The sequence below is a fragment of the Notothenia rossii genome, assembly GCF_949606895.1.
Source record: "Notothenia rossii genome assembly, chromosome: 8".
In the NCBI taxonomy this organism is placed as follows: domain Eukaryota; kingdom Metazoa; phylum Chordata; class Actinopteri; order Perciformes; family Nototheniidae; genus Notothenia; species Notothenia rossii.
The window spans coordinates 13,885,703-13,904,994 of record NC_136906.1 but is presented as its reverse complement, the minus strand read 5'-3'; the positions used below and the strand labels follow the sequence as shown (position 1 = coordinate 13,904,994).

General features: G+C 40.8%; 1 protein-coding gene across 1 annotated transcript; it reads right to left on the bottom strand.

The window, feature by feature from the left end:
- Positions 1-294: 294 nt before the first annotated feature.
- atad5a (ATPase family AAA domain containing 5a) lies at positions 295-19,210 on the bottom strand. Its single transcript, XM_079646469.1, has 22 exons — positions 18,791-19,210; positions 18,125-18,188; positions 16,250-18,009; positions 15,285-15,369; positions 14,995-15,159; positions 13,745-13,877; positions 12,202-12,444; positions 11,501-11,646; positions 11,129-11,279; positions 9,779-10,099; positions 9,156-9,252; positions 8,546-8,628; positions 8,325-8,461; positions 8,065-8,242; positions 7,459-7,626; positions 7,084-7,329; positions 6,937-7,001; positions 4,238-4,421; positions 3,702-3,829; positions 2,776-3,611; positions 1,642-1,800; positions 295-949 (listed from the first exon to the last, which is right to left on the bottom strand). The coding sequence occupies exons 2-22, from the start codon at positions 18,176-18,178 to the stop codon at positions 871-873; spliced, it is 5,418 nt and encodes a 1,805-aa protein (XP_079502595.1). The 5' UTR covers positions 18,179-18,188; positions 18,791-19,210; the 3' UTR covers positions 295-870.
- Positions 19,211-19,292: the final 82 nt, after the last annotated feature.

The following is a 19,292-nucleotide window of genomic DNA, read 5'->3' as shown; positions in this document are numbered from 1 at the left end:
AATACTCATCTTCATGAAAGTCTCGCAGTTCATTAGTTGTATTAAGACAACAAATGTTTACATTGCAAGTTTTCGGAAATGTTATATTTATATATGCAAATGCATTGTCTAAAGCTGACTTTTGGTGATTTTAGGAAAAATGTTAAGACGCAAATAAACGAAGTGACTAAAACAAAAATGTAATAGTAATGACTTTCCTCCACTTTTCTAACCCTAACAATTGACCAGTGCATGAAACATGTTTTTGACTGTATTATCTCACCTCAAGCACATACACGATGAGAGATCTATTAATTGAGTTGTTATAAACCTTTATTTGGTCAAAACAAAAATCCACTGTGAATGTGTACATATTTAAGGTTAAAAAACAAGCAAAAAATAACAAATTAAAAAAAGTCACTGTGTGAAGGTGTTCTTGCGTGGAGAATAACAATGTATACCATCCTTTACAAGCTCTATTTTACATGTGAATCCAATACAAATCTTCAATGAAACATATTTGCGCCTCAAAAGCAATTTCCAAAAGAAAATTATAAACGAGGCTTCTACGAATAAAACACAACTTTACAAAAACACACTCCAGCAGCGCTCAATATTACAAACATTATATAAAGTAGAACTCTTTAGTGCATTCTAAAGATGTGACAACATTTGAGGTGATTTAGCTGTGGCCCCTTCAGGTGAGAATACATGTTCTGTATTCAGTGATTCAATCATTTCCATCTTGGAATAAATATGTGGAAACCTCACCCGGCATCCATTGTGCACACACACCTCTGCTCAGAATCAAAAGAGACAAAGGGGCAGACAGAAAAAACAAAAGTGTTACAATTAAATAGCCAATTCATATGGAGCTTTCCCCTCAGTCGTTCAGGGGAAGTCTTCAGCCAGGAGTCGCAGAGTTCTCTTGTCTAGACCGAGGTGGATTGCCTCCAGGTAGTGCAGGAACCTAGAGGAGGGAAAAAAACAGCTTAGAGTCTTCTGTTTACACTTTAACACATGTATTTGTAGTCCGTCAGTTATATGCACTTTGTGTCAAAATCAAATCCTACATCATAAATTTAAACCAAGCCCCCAGGAGGTTTGCCGGACACTGAGGCAAATATTCGTAGTGGCCTAAACAGCAGTAACTTGTCCGTGACGTCACTGGGCCCAAAAACACTTTCTCCCGTTGAGTTACATTGGGAAAGAGACGTCTGTAAATCAGTATATCATTTTTTAAAAACTAAATAAACGACCCAGTTAGAACACTTTTATAGCCCTTATTTATATCATTAGGGTTTAAAAGTTGTAAAATGCGCTAAAAGCTGAATCCAGATTTATTTTCTCTCTCCATTCATCGTACTGAGCCGAGAGCGGGAGATCAGAGGCGGGGCTTAACGGAAAAATCAACTGTGCATGCTCTATGAGCGCACATACGGGTATTTGTGCTCTCGACAGCGAGGCATGATGGGTAATTTGTGAAGTTTTAGTCTCGACAGCGTCAGGCCATTGTGTCTTCATGAGCCAGAGCAGTTCTCATAGGACTGAATGAGGCCCTACCTCGGTCGTATTCAGTTCTTAAAATACATCCATGCTTTAAACCCAGACCCTAGTGCTTTTGGCCAAGTACATAGCTTATTATTGTTTTTGCATGCTCACCTTCGTTTAACCTTGCCCTGCTCCTTCAGCTGCTCTGATCTGCAGACGGTGCGGAGGGCGGGTAAATAATCCAGAGCAGCGGCTGGTCTGTTTCCCAGAGTACCAGAAACTCCTCTGAACATCAGACTGTCCATCACTTCCCTCCTCCGCTGGGCCATCCTGGAACACATCAAAACACTTCATCAGCCTTTGAACGTTTTATGCATTGAGTCTATTTATGATGATCTATGATTGCATTGTGGCGTCGAAGCCCAAACATCAAGTATATCTTATCTTAACTGGTCCGTGTGAGCCCCGGAACCCCTTCTGTCGCTTTGAAAATAATCTTTTATTTTTTCCCCACAAAAATAACACATCATATCAAGACATTTTAAAAACATCAACAGATGTCCTTGAACTAATCTTTGGAGACAAGCACTTCAGCAGGAGAACTAACAACATATAAGATGACCCGGAACAGAGATGGGAGGAAACGAGAGGATGCAAGTATAGCTTTTACAAATATATATCGTTATACACTTTAGACATGGTGAGATCTCAATATTTGGGAAAGGCAAAGTGAAACATTTGTATTTATTATTTGTATGATTTATGGCATTACAACTATTATTCTGCACTAAAGACATTTTTGAGATATCCCCATTTCTAGCTGTTATTTTGCTGTTTCCATAAGGAGTTGTATATTTTTGTGAAAAGGGTTCAGGGTGAGCTAAAGGGTTCAGAGGTTTAACTGGTCGGGGTTAGAATTTGTTCATTCAGTGCCCAATGTCTGACCGTGACCATGTTGACTACGCCACAGTGGGGCTGTGGGATTCTGGCAAAAAAGTCATAATCATGATTATTTTTGGTCAATAATTGATATCACGATTATTAAAAACTAGTTTATTAAACAGTTGATAACCCTGAACTTTAAGTATAATTTAACTGAAAAAACAATGAGAAAAAAAAGAAAAAAAAAATAGTAATTACATTTATTATTATTTTTAATTTAAAAAAAAAAATCGTTTTATTTTGATTACGTTGTTTTCGTAATCGTTGCAATCGAAATTAAAAATAAGATTAATTGCACAGCCCTACGCCACAGTGCATTAGTTTATAAAAAGTTGAAACGGTGAAAGGACAAGCATGACTCACTGTAGTTGACAGGGGCCGTCCTGGGTGAAGCGGTAACCCTCACAATGAGCAGCTACAGGCAGGGTGAGCTCTGCTGCCGCCTGCTCTCCCAGCTCCCCCTGCAGCTGCTGGGCTCTCCTCCAGGCCTCCACTGCTGCGGCCCGACACCTGTTGAAGCTCAGAGCCTCCACAGCGGCAGGGATCTCCATGATGCGCTCTGCTCTCATCCAGCTCTCACTGTCAGACTCCAGCCGCGACTCATCGGTCATCCCGTCTTTCAGCACCGCTCCCATCGAGGACATATTTCTGCGCTCGTCACCCCCAACAAGCAAGGAGTCCATGTACGACATGTTGTCGAAAAAGTCAGCTATTGAGTCTAGACACTGCGAGACGGGGAGACTTTTTAGCCTCTCCTCTGGAGTCAGAGGCTTTCTCTTCACCTTCTGGGAAACCAAAGTCTCCTTGACTTCTTCCTTGGCTTGAGGAGCGCCCTGCGGCTTGCAGAGGGGTAGAAAGCCGTCTTCTGACTCCGAGTCGGAGTTCAGTCCGTCCCTTTCAGGTTGACAGTGCCGCTTCTTGTTCTTCTTCATTCTGTGGGATATCTTCACTGGGCTGCTGTCTTCGGAGCAATCTGCAGACTCTGAGGTTTGTAGTAACCTGGTATGTGATGGTAGCTCTTTTGGATCAGCAGGGTGTTCTTGTGCTGCAGAGACAGATGGCTCTGGTTTGAATGTGGAGGTAGTCAGCTGTGTGTGTGGCAGAGGTAAGAGAGTCTCCATGTTGGAATAGAGCAGGTCCACTCCTCGATGCTTGCAGTGAGTCAGAAGCTCCCAGCGTAACGTCTCCTCGCCCGGACCCTGTTGACAACACATACAGGGTGAATCAAGGCCTCAACTTGGTTACATGTTCTTCATCTAAGCCGTGTATTAGGTAATGCAATGTTTTACCCTGAGCAGCTCCCACATGTCTCTCTCAGGCTCCACATTCAGAAGACCCAGCATGCTCTCTGTGCAGCCGCTTTCACAGGGAGGGAGAGTGACCCCTGCCGCCTCTTCGTCAGCCTCTGGCTTTAGCTCTGCGAATGAGATGGAAAATAACATCAGGTTAAAAAAAGTCATTTATAAAAATGATTTCTACACAGCGGATACAAAATGACGAGATAGAAATTCAATTATGCTGTAAAAAACATAATAAATATAAAACTGTCACGGAGAAACAATACAAGTCAGTTCAAATCTAAAAATCAATAAAAACCTGTTGCTGTGCGGATTGGGACCTTCAACTCATGCCATGGAAGCAAATGCTTGGTTGTAAGTCTAGACTTTGGTCAACAGAAAAAGCTCTTCTGTTCTATTTTACTTGGCGACTTGTAGCTAATCAGTTTATTGCAGTTATACAGAAGGGATGGAAAAGCCTATCTCCCTCCTGATCAAGAAGAAAGATTAAAGATGTTTTGACACACTAAAAAAGAAATAGAGCTCACCACTTTTGTGTGTCAGTGGCCTGGTCAGGTGGCGGCCTCCTGCGCTGCGCGTCCAGAACTGCAGCTGCAGTAAACTCTGCCTGATGTCGCATCCGTTGAGTCTGAGCAGAGCGCTGATGTCCGGCACATCTGTCCTCACGTTCTCCGTCAGACACAACAGCTGCAGGAAGCTGCTCACATCCAACTGCACCAGGGAGAGAAGGACCAACACATAACTGACTGGTGCACAAACACTACATACATCTGACCTCTCATACTTTATTTGCATCAATCAAATCAAAACAAATATATTTGCAGATTAATCCAGCTAGCTAAATATTGGGTATTCCCAGAATCATTTTTATTTTTTTTAGAAATAATAACTTCTCGGTTTGTTTATTTATTTAATATTGTTTACATTACTTTTTATAATTTTTTTATTATTATTTCTTTTCATCGTTATGCGGTTGAATTATTATTTCAGCCCAGGAAATTGCCTTGTAATATTTGTATTGGTGTATATGAGTGCATTTGTGTACTTATACACCTGAACATATGGTGCTGATGTATATTCTGTGTATGTGTGAACATATGAATGTAAAGAAAATCACTTGAAAATAAGTGTTCACAATGTTTATATTCATATATTATTATATGCATATATATATATATATATATATATATATATATATATATATATATATATATATACAGGACTGTCTCAGAAAATTAGAATATTGTGATAAAGTTCTTTATTTTCTGTAATGCAATTAAAAAAACAAAAATGTCATACATTCTGGATTCATTACAAATCAACTGAAATATTGCAAGCCTTTTATTATTTTAATATTGCTGATTATGGCATACAGCTTAAGAAAACTCAAAAATCCTATCTCAAAAAATTAGAATAGTTCCTCAGACCAAGTAAAAAAAAAAAGATTTATAACAGCAAAACACAATCAAACATTTGAAAATGTCCATTAATGCACTCAGTACTTGGTTGGGAATCCTTTTGCACGGATTACTGCATCAATGCGGCGTGGCATGGAGGCAATCAGCCTGTGGCATTGCTGAGGTGTTATGGATGCCCAGGATGCTTCAATAGCGGCCTTTAGCTCATTAGCATTGTTGGGTCTGGTGTCTTTCAGCTTCTTCTTCACAATACCCCACATATTCTCTATGGGGTTCAGGTCAGGGGAATTTGCAGGCCAATCGAGGACAGTAATGCCATGGTCAGTACAACAGTTACTGGTGGTTTTGGCACTGTGGGCAGGTGCCAGATCATGCTGGAAAATGAATTCCTCATCTCCATAGAGCTTTTCAGCAGACGGAAGCATGTAGTGCTCTAAAATCTCTTGGTACACAGCTGCATTTACTCTGGGCTTGATGAAACACAGTGGACCAACACCAGCAGCTGACATGGCTCCCCAAACCATCGCTGACTGTGGGAACTTCACACTGGATTTCAAGCAACTTGGATTTTGCTCCTCTCCAGCCTTTCTCCAGACTCTGGCGCCTTGACTTCCAAATGAAATACAAAACTTGCTTTCGTCTGAAAAGAGGACTTTGGACCACTGTGCAACTGTCCAGTGCTTCTTTTCCTTAGCCCAAGTCAGACGCCTCTTCCGTTGTCTTGAGTTCAGAAGTGGCTTGACCATGGTAATACGGCTATTGTAGCCCATTTCCCGGACACGTCTGTGAACAGTGACTTTTGATACCTGGACTCCAGCTTCAGTCCACTGTCTTTGAAGCTCCCCCAAATTCTGGAAGCGACTCTTCTTCACAATGCTGTTAAGGCTGCGGTCATCTCTCTTGGTTGTGCAGCGTTTCCTGCCACATTTCCCCCTTCCAACAGACTTTTTGTGGATGTGCTTTGAAACTGCACTCTGTGAACAGCTTGCTCTTTGAGAAATTTCTTTTTGTGTCTTACCCTCCTGATGGAGGGTGTCAATGACGGTCCTCTGGACAGCAGTCAGATCAGCAGTCTTCCCCATACTTGTGATTTAGTTTACTGAACCAAGCTGAGTGTTTTTCAAGGCTCAGGAAACCCTTGCAGGTGTTTCGAGTTAATTAGACGATTCAAGTGATTCGTTGAACACCCTACTAGTATACTTTTTCATGATATTCTAATATTTAGAGATAGGATATTTGAGTTTTGTTAAGCTGTATGCCATAATCAGCAATATTAAAATAATAAAAGGCTTGCAATATTTCAGTTGATTTGTAATGAATCCAGAATGTATGACATTTTTGTTTTTTTAATTGCATTACAGAAAATAAAGAACTTTATCACAATATTCTAATTTTCTGAGACAGTCCTGTATATATATATATAGTATTTTCCTTTTCAAAAAAGATAGTCAACTGCTATTGACATGTGCAGAAAATGACCCTATATCTAGTTTTCATATATATATGCATTTTTTTTTTTTTTCATACCTCCATGAATTTTTCCCCCAGCTTTCTTTGTACTCCTTAATTTCTATACGTTTTTTACGCAATAATGCCAATGTTATATTAGGATGATTCACGGGAGGGCTACTTCCCATAAGCTATGCTTCAGCCCTTCCGCTTCTACTCATTTTGTTTATCTTTGTGTGTATGAATTATATATATATATTTGTTTTGGATTAATTAGTAGAATAAATTAAAAAAATGAAATCACCACATTCAGTCAATAAGCCAAACACAACATCAAGGTTTAGAAACCATCCACTCACCATTGAGGGTGTTTTGAAAAGGATCTCTTCGAAGTCGCCATCGAACATGGAGCTGAAAGCAGGATCTACAAAACAGGCAGGATTAGATTTGAACTCAGAAGTCCCGACAGAGCGTAAATATCATTTGACCTTTCTGCTTCTACTCACCGCTGGTGGTGAGGATAACTGGCCGCTTTGTAGTCGTCATAAAAGTCTTGATGGCAGCTAGAAACCCTGAGTCATCGTCAAAAATAACATCCACTTCTTCAAACAGGATCAGCGAGGTGGCCGTCTTCTTGCTCTGTTCTTCACTGTTCTTCTCTTTAGGGGTGGTGGTAGCTGCTGGTGAATCCACTGCAGGGGCTTTGGGCTTGATGGCACATTCTTTTGCTTTGATGACTTTCTTGGAAGCAGCTATATGAAACGATGGAGGAGACAGAGGAAGAAATGTTCAAAAGTCTTACTATTAAAGCGCTGATAACTTTTCATGAAGGTTAAATCATTATATGAGTCAACAATTGGCCCATTGAAGGTGAAATGTACCCGTTTGTTCATTCTTCTTGGAGTTGGGTGTCTCCACATCGGTGGGTCGACCCATTTTGAAGAAGTTAGCTAAGGAGGTTGGAGCCAGGTTTCCTTTCCGAGCAACTCTTGGGGACTGCGGATGTTTCCTGGGAGAGGAAACCACCCTGCGAGGAGAGTTAAACTTTCCTGGAAGAAAAAAGAAAATAATCAGTGATCAACTTCCAAAAGTTTTACGTAAACAATCAATTTAGTAACTAAAATATCTTATTTTAGGTTTTGCTGTAATTTATCACTACCAAAAAAAGGTGATAACAAGAATATCCATTAACTCTTGTGACCTTTAGGGACTTTTGGTTCATAGCTTCAGATCTAATACGTTACATTTAAACATGATTTAAATATTGTATCAGACCAAATGCCATTCAACTAAGCTCTTCAGCTCCGGTCTGATGCTAACCTGGGGTTGTTTTCTTCCTAGTATGTTCTGAAAGTGCACTCAAGTTGTTTCCAAAAACAAATAATTTAAACTTTATTGTCATTCTCAAAGTTTCCCCAAACGTGCATAAATCACAACCCCCCAAATCCTTTAGACCTGGTGCTATAAACGTGAGTGTCTGTACGTACTGGGCGAGGATCCAGGCTTGAGAGGGACAGCGCTGCTGCTTGTGCTGTAGTTGTTGAAGTAGGTGGGTTTGTGTGCGTTGACCCCCTGACTGTCCACCTGGTGAGACTGAGTGGCTTCCTTCAGCTGGGACAGGATCAGACGGCCGCTGCGCTGAGACGAAGCATTCACCTCAAACGCCTTGGAAGACCAGAGAGGACGTTAGGAAGTGAAGACAATTCTTTCACAGATGTTACAGTTGTGTACTTTGAAGCTTCTGTACCTTGAAGCCCAGCTCCTGGGCACAGGCGTAGACCGCTGCAGTCTTCCCTACTCCAGTGGGTCCGGTGATGATCATCGTATTACACAACGTGTCCTCTCCATCCTGAGAGTCCTCCTCTCCGCAGTCCCACTCTGAGTCTGGACACAAAGAGCCACCATGCAGTCAGCACACCCATCCACCAGAGAGAAGTTATGAGGAGAACAAATGATCTAATCTCCTACCATTTCCGCTTTCCTCCCGTTTCTTCTCTTTCTGATTTTTTCTCTCTTCCCGATCTGCACGAAGTTTCCATTCTTTCAGCCAGCTGAACATAAGAACAAAAACATGTAATATTAACCCAAAGTTCCTGAGACAATAACAAAAGTGGTCTCTCACACATACAGTGCAAACTTGTGTAACTTGCAGTTACAATGAAAGAGATACAGTTTAAAGCAAATACATTGTTTACTGTTCTTTAGGGCTGTTCAGCCTAGTTCGAAGCTTCATTCAAAACATGCGTTATCTGCACAGAAAAGGGTTCGGCTACCCTCATAGTGATAGTATGGTACTATTTGCAGAATCGGATTCCATCATATTTTTCCTACCTTTTTCTTTTTAGCCTTAAAAATTACTTTTTAACTGCAGTCAAAAAAACTGCTCTCCTGCTTAACAGATACAAATAGAGACAGACAAGTTATATTCATAAAAAAAGTAGTTTGGACTTTGTTCAAAGATCTTTAATTGTGAAAACCAAGTAAATATTAAATTCAAAGTTCCATTTGAAATCATTAAAAGCTTCAAATGTAAAAATAATAGTTATTTAGTCAAAAGAAAGCAGTTTCATCTCCTCACCTGTGCAGCCTCCTCACTGAGGCGGTGTTGCCGATGATGTCACTGGTGTGCTGGGGCTGATATTTGTCCGTCCAGAGGACGTCCTCTTTCATCACATCTGATCAACAAATCATTGGTTAATTACTGACAACAGCCAACGAAGTTTACAGACAACAACTGGATCAATTCAGCACCTATTTTAACAATGAGCACACAAATGATCTCCTTATATGTATGAAAGTTGTCATGTCAGTAACACATTTAAAAGAAAAAGAAAATACTGGATCTATCTTTTATATACCAAACGACACACGCCAATAATTGAGCTCAAGCCTCTCGCTCAGGAGTAGATTGATGCTCCTTTCCGTGCGAGGATACGGTTGATAAGTGTTGTTTAGTAAAAAGAAAATAGTTCTTATATGAAACAGCTTAAAAGAAGGTTTGAAAGATTAGTAACAAAATCGTGATTTCTGGATAGTGACACTGCAACTCGCACCAAAACAATATAGATTTTAAAATAGCTTTACAAGGAAAATTAAAAAATGTCTTCCCATTAATTGATTGTCCGTATTATTGTAGGTTTGCACACTGAGTAGATAGAGATATCAATCAGATGGGGGAGACCATGAAATGTAGTAGCTCACCTTTTTTCCCAGCGATCTCTCCGACAGGCGAGTCACCGACCTCAACCACAGAGTCATCTTCAGACGGGGAGGCAGCACTTTTGGCTGAAGGCTTTGAGTTCTCATTGGCCGCGTCCTCTGTCCTCGATCTCTGAGCTCGTCTCGGGCGTCCTCGTCTTTTCGTTGGCTTGGGCTCCGAAACCTTTTCCTCGGCACAGTTGGCGCGCTGCTTCTTGGCCAGCTTGGCGGTCGATTCCCCCTCATCATCCCTCCTCTTCCTCTTCCCTACTACTGGTTCAGCGGGCGGTGTGGTGCTGGAGACTCTGGTTTCAGCTTCAGGGTCTAGTGACATGCACAGGATGTTGAGAATCTTTAGATTGATGTACTTATTTTTGGCTCATTTGTAAACATTAATTGAACTGATTTGAAAATGTGGATATATGTAACATTCATGAACATTCAAGAAACTGTTCTTCCTGTAGACGCAGAAATACAGGGTCAATACTTAATGCAGTCAAGATGTTACATGACGTCAAGCTTTAAAGGTCACATGTCATGCTTTTCCGGTTATTACCCGTCCCCTTGTGTTTTATGAAGGTTTTGCTGCATGTAAACAGTGTGCAGAGTCAAAACCCTCAAAGTACACCCTGTAGCGAGTAAAACTCTAAAACAGAAAATACCTCCCCAAAACGCCTCGTTGGTGAAACGTCATCGAGACGTCATCGTCATTTGATTCTTCCGGGTCCATTTAGTTCCGGGTACGTGCTTTCGTAAGCACCTACCCAGAATTAAATGGGCCAATCCGTGGAGCCGTTACGTTAAGCCCCCGCTGATTGGTCCAAATTGACTAATCCACACACACACTCAGTGCAGGCAGCTCTGCTGATTTCTGCTCCCTGGCTGCAGGCTGATAACAGACAGTTGGGATTGCGCGAAATTCTCTCTGCAGACCCATTCTCACAGCGTTTATCAACCTATAAACCTTTTTCTTACTCAATATCAAGCCACACTTATTGGTTTTATTTCGGCTGTGACTTTGTGTGTGCTCAGGGTGAGTTTGGCTTTGTATCGCTAAATAAGGAAATCACGGAGGTGGGCGGGGGGGGGAGCTGCAGCGAGCCGTTTAGTGGAGAAAGTGAATACTGCTGAATACACATACTTTACAGAGATGCTGTATGCAAAACCAATGTGAGTTTGGAAGATTGCACAGTATTTTTCTATTTTAGTATACCTCAACAATGGAATTATGATCAGTGGAAATGGCCATGACACCTCTCCTTTAACCCAGCCTGAAATAAACTGCAACCTGATGCTTTGAAACTTAACATTTAAACTCTTGTCTCAAGTGAAATCACTCCCTGTCAGACTGACCTGAGGCCGTGCCCTGCTGCTGGTGGTCGGCGTGTCTCTTTAGGAAGCGAGTGATGAACATCTCAACATCGAAGGAAGGGTTAGCGGTGCTGATCTCTTCCGTTAGAAGCCGGCGAACACTTTCAGAGATCTCAGGCCTCCAGCCAGAACCCTTCAAAGAACAAATGTACTTTTATTTAATACTGGGTCCGCTGGTTAACCCCACTGTAGCTGATGGATACAAAGTTATAATCAAACAACACTACAAAGCACAAGACACACACATTGTAGACAAATAAGCATTTAAGCCTTTTAAATTCTTTGTAAAAACAACACAGCTATACTTGCAGAGAGGTAGCCATTTTAAACCAGATATAAATAAATACAGCATACCCGTTGACAAAAGGCTCTTGGGTCTGGTTGTGTCTTCACACAGAGGGAGCCGCTCACAGGTGGAGGGTTTGGTGTTTGGCTCCAAAGCTCTTTCAGGTGACACAGTAACGAAGACTCGGGCCATAGTAAGCTCCAAAGGGGGCAGTCTGTCAAAACACAACAAAAACAGGTTTTAATCGTCCCTGTCTTGATTCATTATCAACTTACCAGTCATTATTAACAAAAAGAATAATACATTAAGTCATATATGTAAGTAAAAGCAGCAATATTACAGTGTAGACATTTTCTGTTGCCGGTTAGAGTCCTGCATTAGAAAGTATTATCGTCTAAATGTATTTATAGCGACAAAAGTACAAGTATTTGCACCAACCCTTTAGCTTTTGGACAATTGGCTCATTTCAGAATAATGTATATTATATAATTGAATTCAAGTTATCAATACTTTAATATGTTGCAGCTGCTGAAGGTAGGGCTATTTCTTTGGGGTAGCTTGTGATATCTACAAAGACATCATTTGAATGCAAGTAATCTGTACAAATAAATCATGAGTTAAATGATGTTTTGCATTATTAATCCATACACTTATTATAAGTTATCAATTAAATAATGTGAGGTGAGATTAAAATGTGTCTCTGAAATGAAGTGTAAGAAATGTCCAATGGAGATGAAAACCTTTGTATGTCTGTGAAGGAACAGCTCACCTTGTGGTTGTTGCTGGATGTGAGTAACAGTTTGAAAGGAGGAGGAGGACAGCGAGTAGGCCTCTCTGGTTGCAGTTGTCTTGGCGATCTGTTTCCTGAAGGTCTCGGGCAGGCCGCTCTTTAAGAAATCTCTGCGCGCCCTGAACTGCTCGTCATCCTTGGAGTTTTCAGAGCCGCTCTCATCAAAGATGGAAATCACTGCGGGGACCTTCTTCTCTTGGCCCAGCGCGGCCCCTTTGGAGCCTTGGAGGAGGAAAAATACCACACCGTTAGAAGACATTTCTATTGTTCGTGGTAAACTTGGTGATATCACAGAGAGCACAAAGTCAGATATTTGTAGGCTGCCATATTTGAGAGCTGTGACTCAGTATATTGTTTGGTTATCTTCACTTCCAGGAGTATAGGTGTATCACATCCACACTCACCTATACTACCCACTTATAAAACTGACAAGTCAAATCAAGCAATCTGATTGGTTCTTAGCCGTGATATAATGAGCGTATATCACGGGTAGAACTGTAGTTACTTTTCACAAGTCAGTATCCCTCCGCGTCTGAGAAAAGCTACAACCGTTACAACCGTTACATTACGTCCGTTACGAAACTAACTAACTAACAAAGCGTAAGATGGAAACATTTAAGGTTAACTTCGACCTCCGGGGGGGCCTTACTATGGAGGAGTGGATTGAGCAGTGCCTATCTCCAGAAAGCACCTAAACTACGACATGCAGAGCTACGTGAAGAGCAGGTAGACCAAATGGAAAAGTAGCACCATCCAAAAGCTTTCTGATGCGGGTCTTGAAACAAAGCAGAGAAATTATGACCGTTAGTGGCCACAGGTGCGAAAGCTCTCTCCAGAGCTACTGGAAGCGCAATCTCGGGGACCGGAGAAAGTGGAGCAATATTCTCGCCACGCCAAGCAACAGCCTAGAACAACCTCAACCTATACAAGTGACCACGTAAGCCATGCTACTGATGCTGGACAGTTTTTCAGTGGGTGCACAATAAACAGCAACACAAATATATGTAAATAAATAGCCAAATAATGGATCAACGCTCTCTGTCTAATATGTTCACTAGCTGTTAGTGTTGTAACCACGCCCCTTAGCTGTGATATAACGACCATATACCACGGCCTGTCGTGAGCTATTGCCACATGTGTACGGCCTACTTACCTACCAATCGGTCATCTTTCCTAGATTGTACTTGTTACATATGGCCAACCTAAGCTTTATGAAAACCATAAACATAAGGATCAACTGAGTTTATATTTCTGCAATTCCAATCAAGAAAATAAAAGGACGATGAAAAGTCATTCGAGTAATACAAAGTGTGTTGCTTAAGGTTATACGTTTGGAACATGTTGTGATGCTCAAAGAATAAGTAAAGTTTTGGATGTAAATATGAATCAGATGATTACACACCAATGTTTTCAAGTCTGTGGTTATGGATTCAGACACTTTCTGGTGGTTCATTTTGTATTCAGAGAGATTTGAAAAAGAAATGCTGAACAGAAAACGGTGATTCAAAATACGAAAGACTACCTGGGCTAGTCTTGGCAGAGGAAGCTTTCCCCAGAACTTCATTCAGACTCCGTAAATGCTTCTTGCTTTTACTCTTTTCTTTTGCCGTCTGAGGAGTGACCGTCTGTTCGTTCTCCACGCAGATGACAGAGTTCTGAAACAACAAAGATAAGAAAAACAAGTGAATACACAAATTAAGTTTTGGCGTACATTTTTTATAAAGTTGTCCCATTGTGGAAGTCCCTAAATGGCCCAAGTGTTTATGTACAGCTCATGGGGCGACTGTTCAAATATGATCAAATGGTTTTATTGCTTATTACGTTTAGAAATCCCAAAGAAGAGTGAAACACTTATTCCACACCATGCTTTATTAAGCTGCTTTGCCATTGAGGGTTGTGTGATTGCACGTGCTTCATATTGAGCTAAAATGCACTTTCTCAAAGGAAGGACAACCGATGGTGCTAAAAGATTTGATGGTGAATAATAAATTGCGCATGTTTCCACAGGGTCAATGTAACTGTAACAAGGTTGCTACCCTAATGTGTGCTAGTCTGTGTTTATGCATTCATGTTAGGGCTGCTCGATTATGGCAAAAATCATAATCTCGATTATCTGGGTCAATAATTGATATCACGATTATTAGAAACGATTATTCATTTACTTTGAAAACATCCATTTATTGAAAAAAATAAAATGTGAAGATTATGTTTATAAAATGAACTTTAAGTATAATTCAACTGAAAAACCAATAAAAAAAAATAAAAAAAATAATCGTTTTATTTTTTATTATGTTGTTTTCATAATCGTTGCAAGCCAAAATCGTCATTGCGATTAATTGAGCAGCCCTAATTAATGTGCAATTGAAAAATGGAAAGATAATACACAATGTGAAATAATCAAAAGATGCTACATGTACATGTATTTGATTATCTTCGTCATGGCGTTTCATTGACTCTTCATGTATTTATAATGTAAACTAGGGCTGCTCAATTAAAATCGTAAATAAAACGATTATTTTTTCATTATTACTTTTTTTTGTTTTGTTTTTTCAGTTGAATTATACTTAAAGTTCGGGGTAATCAACTGTTAAAAACATACTGTTCACATTTTTTCTCTCCAATAAATTGATGTTTTCAAAGTCAATGAATAATCGCATTTAACAATCATTGACCCAAATAATCGAGATTATGATTTTTGCCATAATCGAGCAGCGCTGATGTGAACCATCCCGTTCACTACAGTGCGATTCATCCTGTGGCCTTTCACTGTACCTCGCCTTCACAGTACATCTTCTTGTTGTAGGAGGCGGCCTCAGTTCGAGACGAACGCCTTAAGGTGCCCTTCTCCTTGACTGCATTTTTTTTACTCTGCTGAATCACTTTGGCTTTCTTCACCAACTTCTTTGCCTGCTTCCTTGTTTTAGAGTCCTTTGATGGCTGAAAGAAATAAAACCACTCCATCATCTACAGCCCACATTTAAAAAATATTCAAATGTGTTTTTCCATTTGGTAATAAATTCATTACGTTTATTGATCTGTAAAAAAAACACAATTGTACTTACTTTAGTAGCTAAAGAGGTGTTGGTGCTACTTTCACTGTCAGCCTTGGACTTGGGAACATTTCTATGGACTCTGGTAAATCTGATCCTTTCGAAGGAAACAACAACATTGAATTAAAACGTAAAAAAACAGCAATCTTTAAAAAAACATGACCACACATTTGCATAAACACCCGGAACAGAACAGTCTGTAGATAAATGCTACGTTTATGAAGGTTATGATGTTCAGTTTTAGCACAAACTGTGTTTAAGACAGATGTTTATATATGATGAATTTCAGAGAATGTAGTTCTTAGTGCTGCTCAATTATATTTGAGTGATAAGTGTTTCTATAATTGTTCTATTCTGTTTATACAATGAGAGTACTCTAAACAACAGAAACACATTCCTGTATGATCAAATATTATTCAACAGCACCACAAACTACATCCTTAAAGGTGGGGTAGGTAAGAATGGAGAATCGAGCTCGAGTGCACTAGAATTTGAAAGTACACAAAAAAACATCTGCCCCTTCCTTCAGACTTCCTTACAGAGCCCCTCCTCCAACACACATGAACGTGCACATGACCAATGAGGGCACGAGATAGGTTTGTGCACAGATGGAAGGCTGACAGGCAGGTAGGCCATCCAGTTATTTTAGCCGGGCCGGCTCAGATGATTGGTCGTGCTTTTTACATCACCAGAGATGACATTTTTTTATGTACCAGTATTTATTGTCAAAGCATTTAATTTATTCATTGCTATCGGGATGTTAAGAGCATTCCATGGAATATAACAACAAGTGTTTCTGAAGTGAATTACCTACCCCACCTTTAAGTGTTCATGCAGTTGAATCTAGAACTCTTTAAAACAGTTTCACTAAGAGACCAAACATGACAACCTTCGTGAAAGTAAATCGGTTACAGGTGTGTATAAATGCATGTGTAACAGTACATACATACAATCATAAATAAATAATCATCATTCACCTTATTGGACTTTCTTTTGTGTCAGGTGGGCACACAACCTCCGATAAGAAGACTCCATGTTTGGACTTGCGTGTCTTTGAGGTTGAAATATGTGCAGGGCTGTGTGCAGGGACGTCCGCAGGTAAAGCAGCCGCAGCATCCTTTGACTTGTTTCGTTTCTTGGTTTTCCTGATAGGGGATGTTGGGGGGGCTTCGGGAGCTTGCCTTACTGCCCCCTCTCTCCTGGATCTCCTCGCTTCTGGGACGGACGGAGTTGAAGTGATGGGAGGCTCATCATCAACCTCAACAACTATGGCCGCTGTTTCTTCAGCTTCAGCAGCAGCAGGTGGAGCATCCTTTTCTTCTTTAGCTTTCTTTCTGCCTTTTCTTGCTTGTTTCTTTTTAGCCACTTTATTTTCTTGCATGGCGGCAGGCACTTGCTCAGCAGAGGCTGGAGTTACTTCTTCAGCAGCTTTGTCTGCATCATCCGCAGCTTTCTCTCCAGCTTGCTTCTGCTTGCCCTGGCTCTTTCCAGGCTTGCTTTTGGACCCATCCAGACCGGGCTGTTTGAAGGCAGCCATGAACTGCTTCTTCACTGCCTCGCTGCTCCTTGGTGTGGATTCACTCTCGATCACAGCCAGCTCCAAGTCTTCCTCTTGAAGAACCACGTTAGATTTACGCTTGACAGACAAAGAGGCAAAAGGAAGTTGGTGTCCGGACTCTGTGTGAGGAGATGATACAACCTCTGCAGGGCTCATCTGACCTTTTCTCCTGTTGAAGATTGTAGCTAACTTTCCTCGTGCCTTGGCTACTTCGTGGTTAGGTGAGACTACATGCACCTCTGCCTGGATGGTGACAGTTCGGGGCGAGACATGGAAAGGCGACACCCCTGAAAGAACATTTTCCTCTGCTTTAAGGATCTCCAGTTGGTCAGAGGCTATTCCTTCTGCCTCAGGTGTGATTTCACTTGCATCTTCTTTGTCCTCTGCACCCTTTCTCTTGTCCTGGTTCCGCACAAATTCCTCAAAGGAGACCGTGACAGTGCTGTGGTTTAACTGAGAGGCCTCATCCAAATTGACTTCCATACTAACATCACACAAGGAGCTCTCGTTCTCCTCTGGTTCCGAGTGCTTCGCCTTCTTAGTATTCCGTGCCACAGTTTTGACTCGTTTTGCTTTATCTTTTGATGGTACAATTGGAGATAATTCAATACCAATCGGTTCCAGATTAGGTTTGACACCGTTTCCACATTTGGAACCATCTTCTTCAGCCTGCTCAACACTGACAGTCTTAGTGGTATTACTCTCCGATTCCCCCCCAGTGATACAGGTCTCAGCACTAAACTGGGCGATCGGGGCTGCTGTATCACTGTTAAGAACACCACAGCTGCTGATGGCTGCTGAGGCCGAGTCTCTGCTTTCATGTTGTTCTTCTACAATCAGGCAGCTTGGTTCCTCTGTAAAACGTATGGTTTCAGCCTCCACAAGTTTTCTTGCAACTTTGCTGGCCTTTCTAGTCCGTTTCTGTGATGGCTTTTTCACTGCTACCTCTGGGCTGGTGTGTTTTCCAGCAGGTTGAGAAGTCCGACAGTTCTCTTTTGACAGTTCAGGTGAGCTGGTCTTTTCTTTAGAGGACGGAGCCTTACGGTTAAAGTAGTCCATGATGTTGTTGGAACGCGGAGGAGAAAAGGGTTTCTCCTCAGGCTTGGGCACAGGAGAGAAGTAGTTTTTGATCGTCTTGACAACAGGATTGCCGCCATCTTTGTGAGATTTCTTGCAAGGCTGTAAAAGGAGTGACAAAATGATCAACTACATAATGCAAAAGGAAATAATAAGAACACTTTCCAAAAGCTGCTTTGCATTTTAGATATGGGACAGATCTGTGTCAAAGACATACCTGGGTGTCAAAGTCCTCAATGACAGATGCCATAGTCACAACACCAGCCATCATTTGAAGAGACCTAAATCAAAAAGGGAAATACTGTTATGTACTTGGAGAGCAAAGCAGAGAGGAACTCTAATTATATTCAAATGAGTACAGTGGTCTAAATCCCATGCCATAAAAACAAGTTGCCTGAGAAGTTAGGAAGCTTTATCAAAAGTAACACGGCAATTATTATTATTATTATTATTATTATTATTATTATTATAGATTTCAATTATCTTTCTTGCTTCAACAGAAAAGTGAAAAAACACAACACTCTAATGTAAAAATGTATTTGGATGTTTCAAATAACAATATACAAATGATCAAATCAATACATTTTAGTGTTAGTCAATTTACCGCCATGGTATCCGACAGTGTACAGTCCTACACAAAACAGTACTGTAAAAAAGCAATAATACCAAACAATGCAAGAAGTCAGTTTTGGTGAAGCAAAGTCAGTATGAAGTGTTTATAAACAGCATATTAGTATAAATCGTATAGGCGTCACGGACAGCCAGGAACAGCTGACATTAGCATCATTATTATTCCTGACATGGCGCTCTGTGCCTAACTGCTTCTTCCTCCAGTGTTTGTAACAAATGACGAGCAAGTATACAAATAAAGGAAAATACTTACCAATAAAAACAGAACTTTCTGCAACTTCGTCTTCTTCTTTCTCTTACTTATTCACCTCCCCGAGAATGTGAACAAACAATATAAATTCATTGTGTGAGACGGACAGCTGTGTGTGTTGCCACCAGACTTATAAATGTCTCTGTAAAACAACAAGCTAGCAGACTTCAATGGAAGCTACTTTCAAACACACTCCGCTCCTCACAGCTTCCAAAAGTGGTCCAAACATTTCCAACATGTCAGCGACGGACATATTAAAGCACCAAGGAAAGCGTTAAACGGTTATAATCCACATTGTTTCCGAGTAAGGTTTCAAGAACATGTTTCTTCTTCACGTATTTTGCTCTTTCAAAAACGCGCCAGATTACTAGTGAATGAAGAGCGCCAAATATACGTGACCTTTGGCATGACCCATTTCCACCAATCACACAAGAGAACATCTCTACGTCATCGCCAGACGTTGTTTGCCCATAACAAAGATGGCGGGTGGGGAAGCATTTTAATA

Coding starts and splice junctions, on each gene's coding strand:
- atad5a (XM_079646469.1), bottom strand. CDS start 18,178: ATGATGGCTGGTGTTGTGACTATGGCATCTGTCATTGAGGACTTTGAC. Junction 9,253..9,778: donor AGAGATCGCTGGGAAAAAAG/GTGAGCTACTAC, acceptor TTTGTTGATCAG/ATGTGATGAAAGAGGACGTC. Junction 950..1,641: donor CAGGGCAAGGTTAAACGAAG/GTGAGCATGCAA, acceptor TCCCTCCTCTAG/GTTCCTGCACTACCTGGAGG.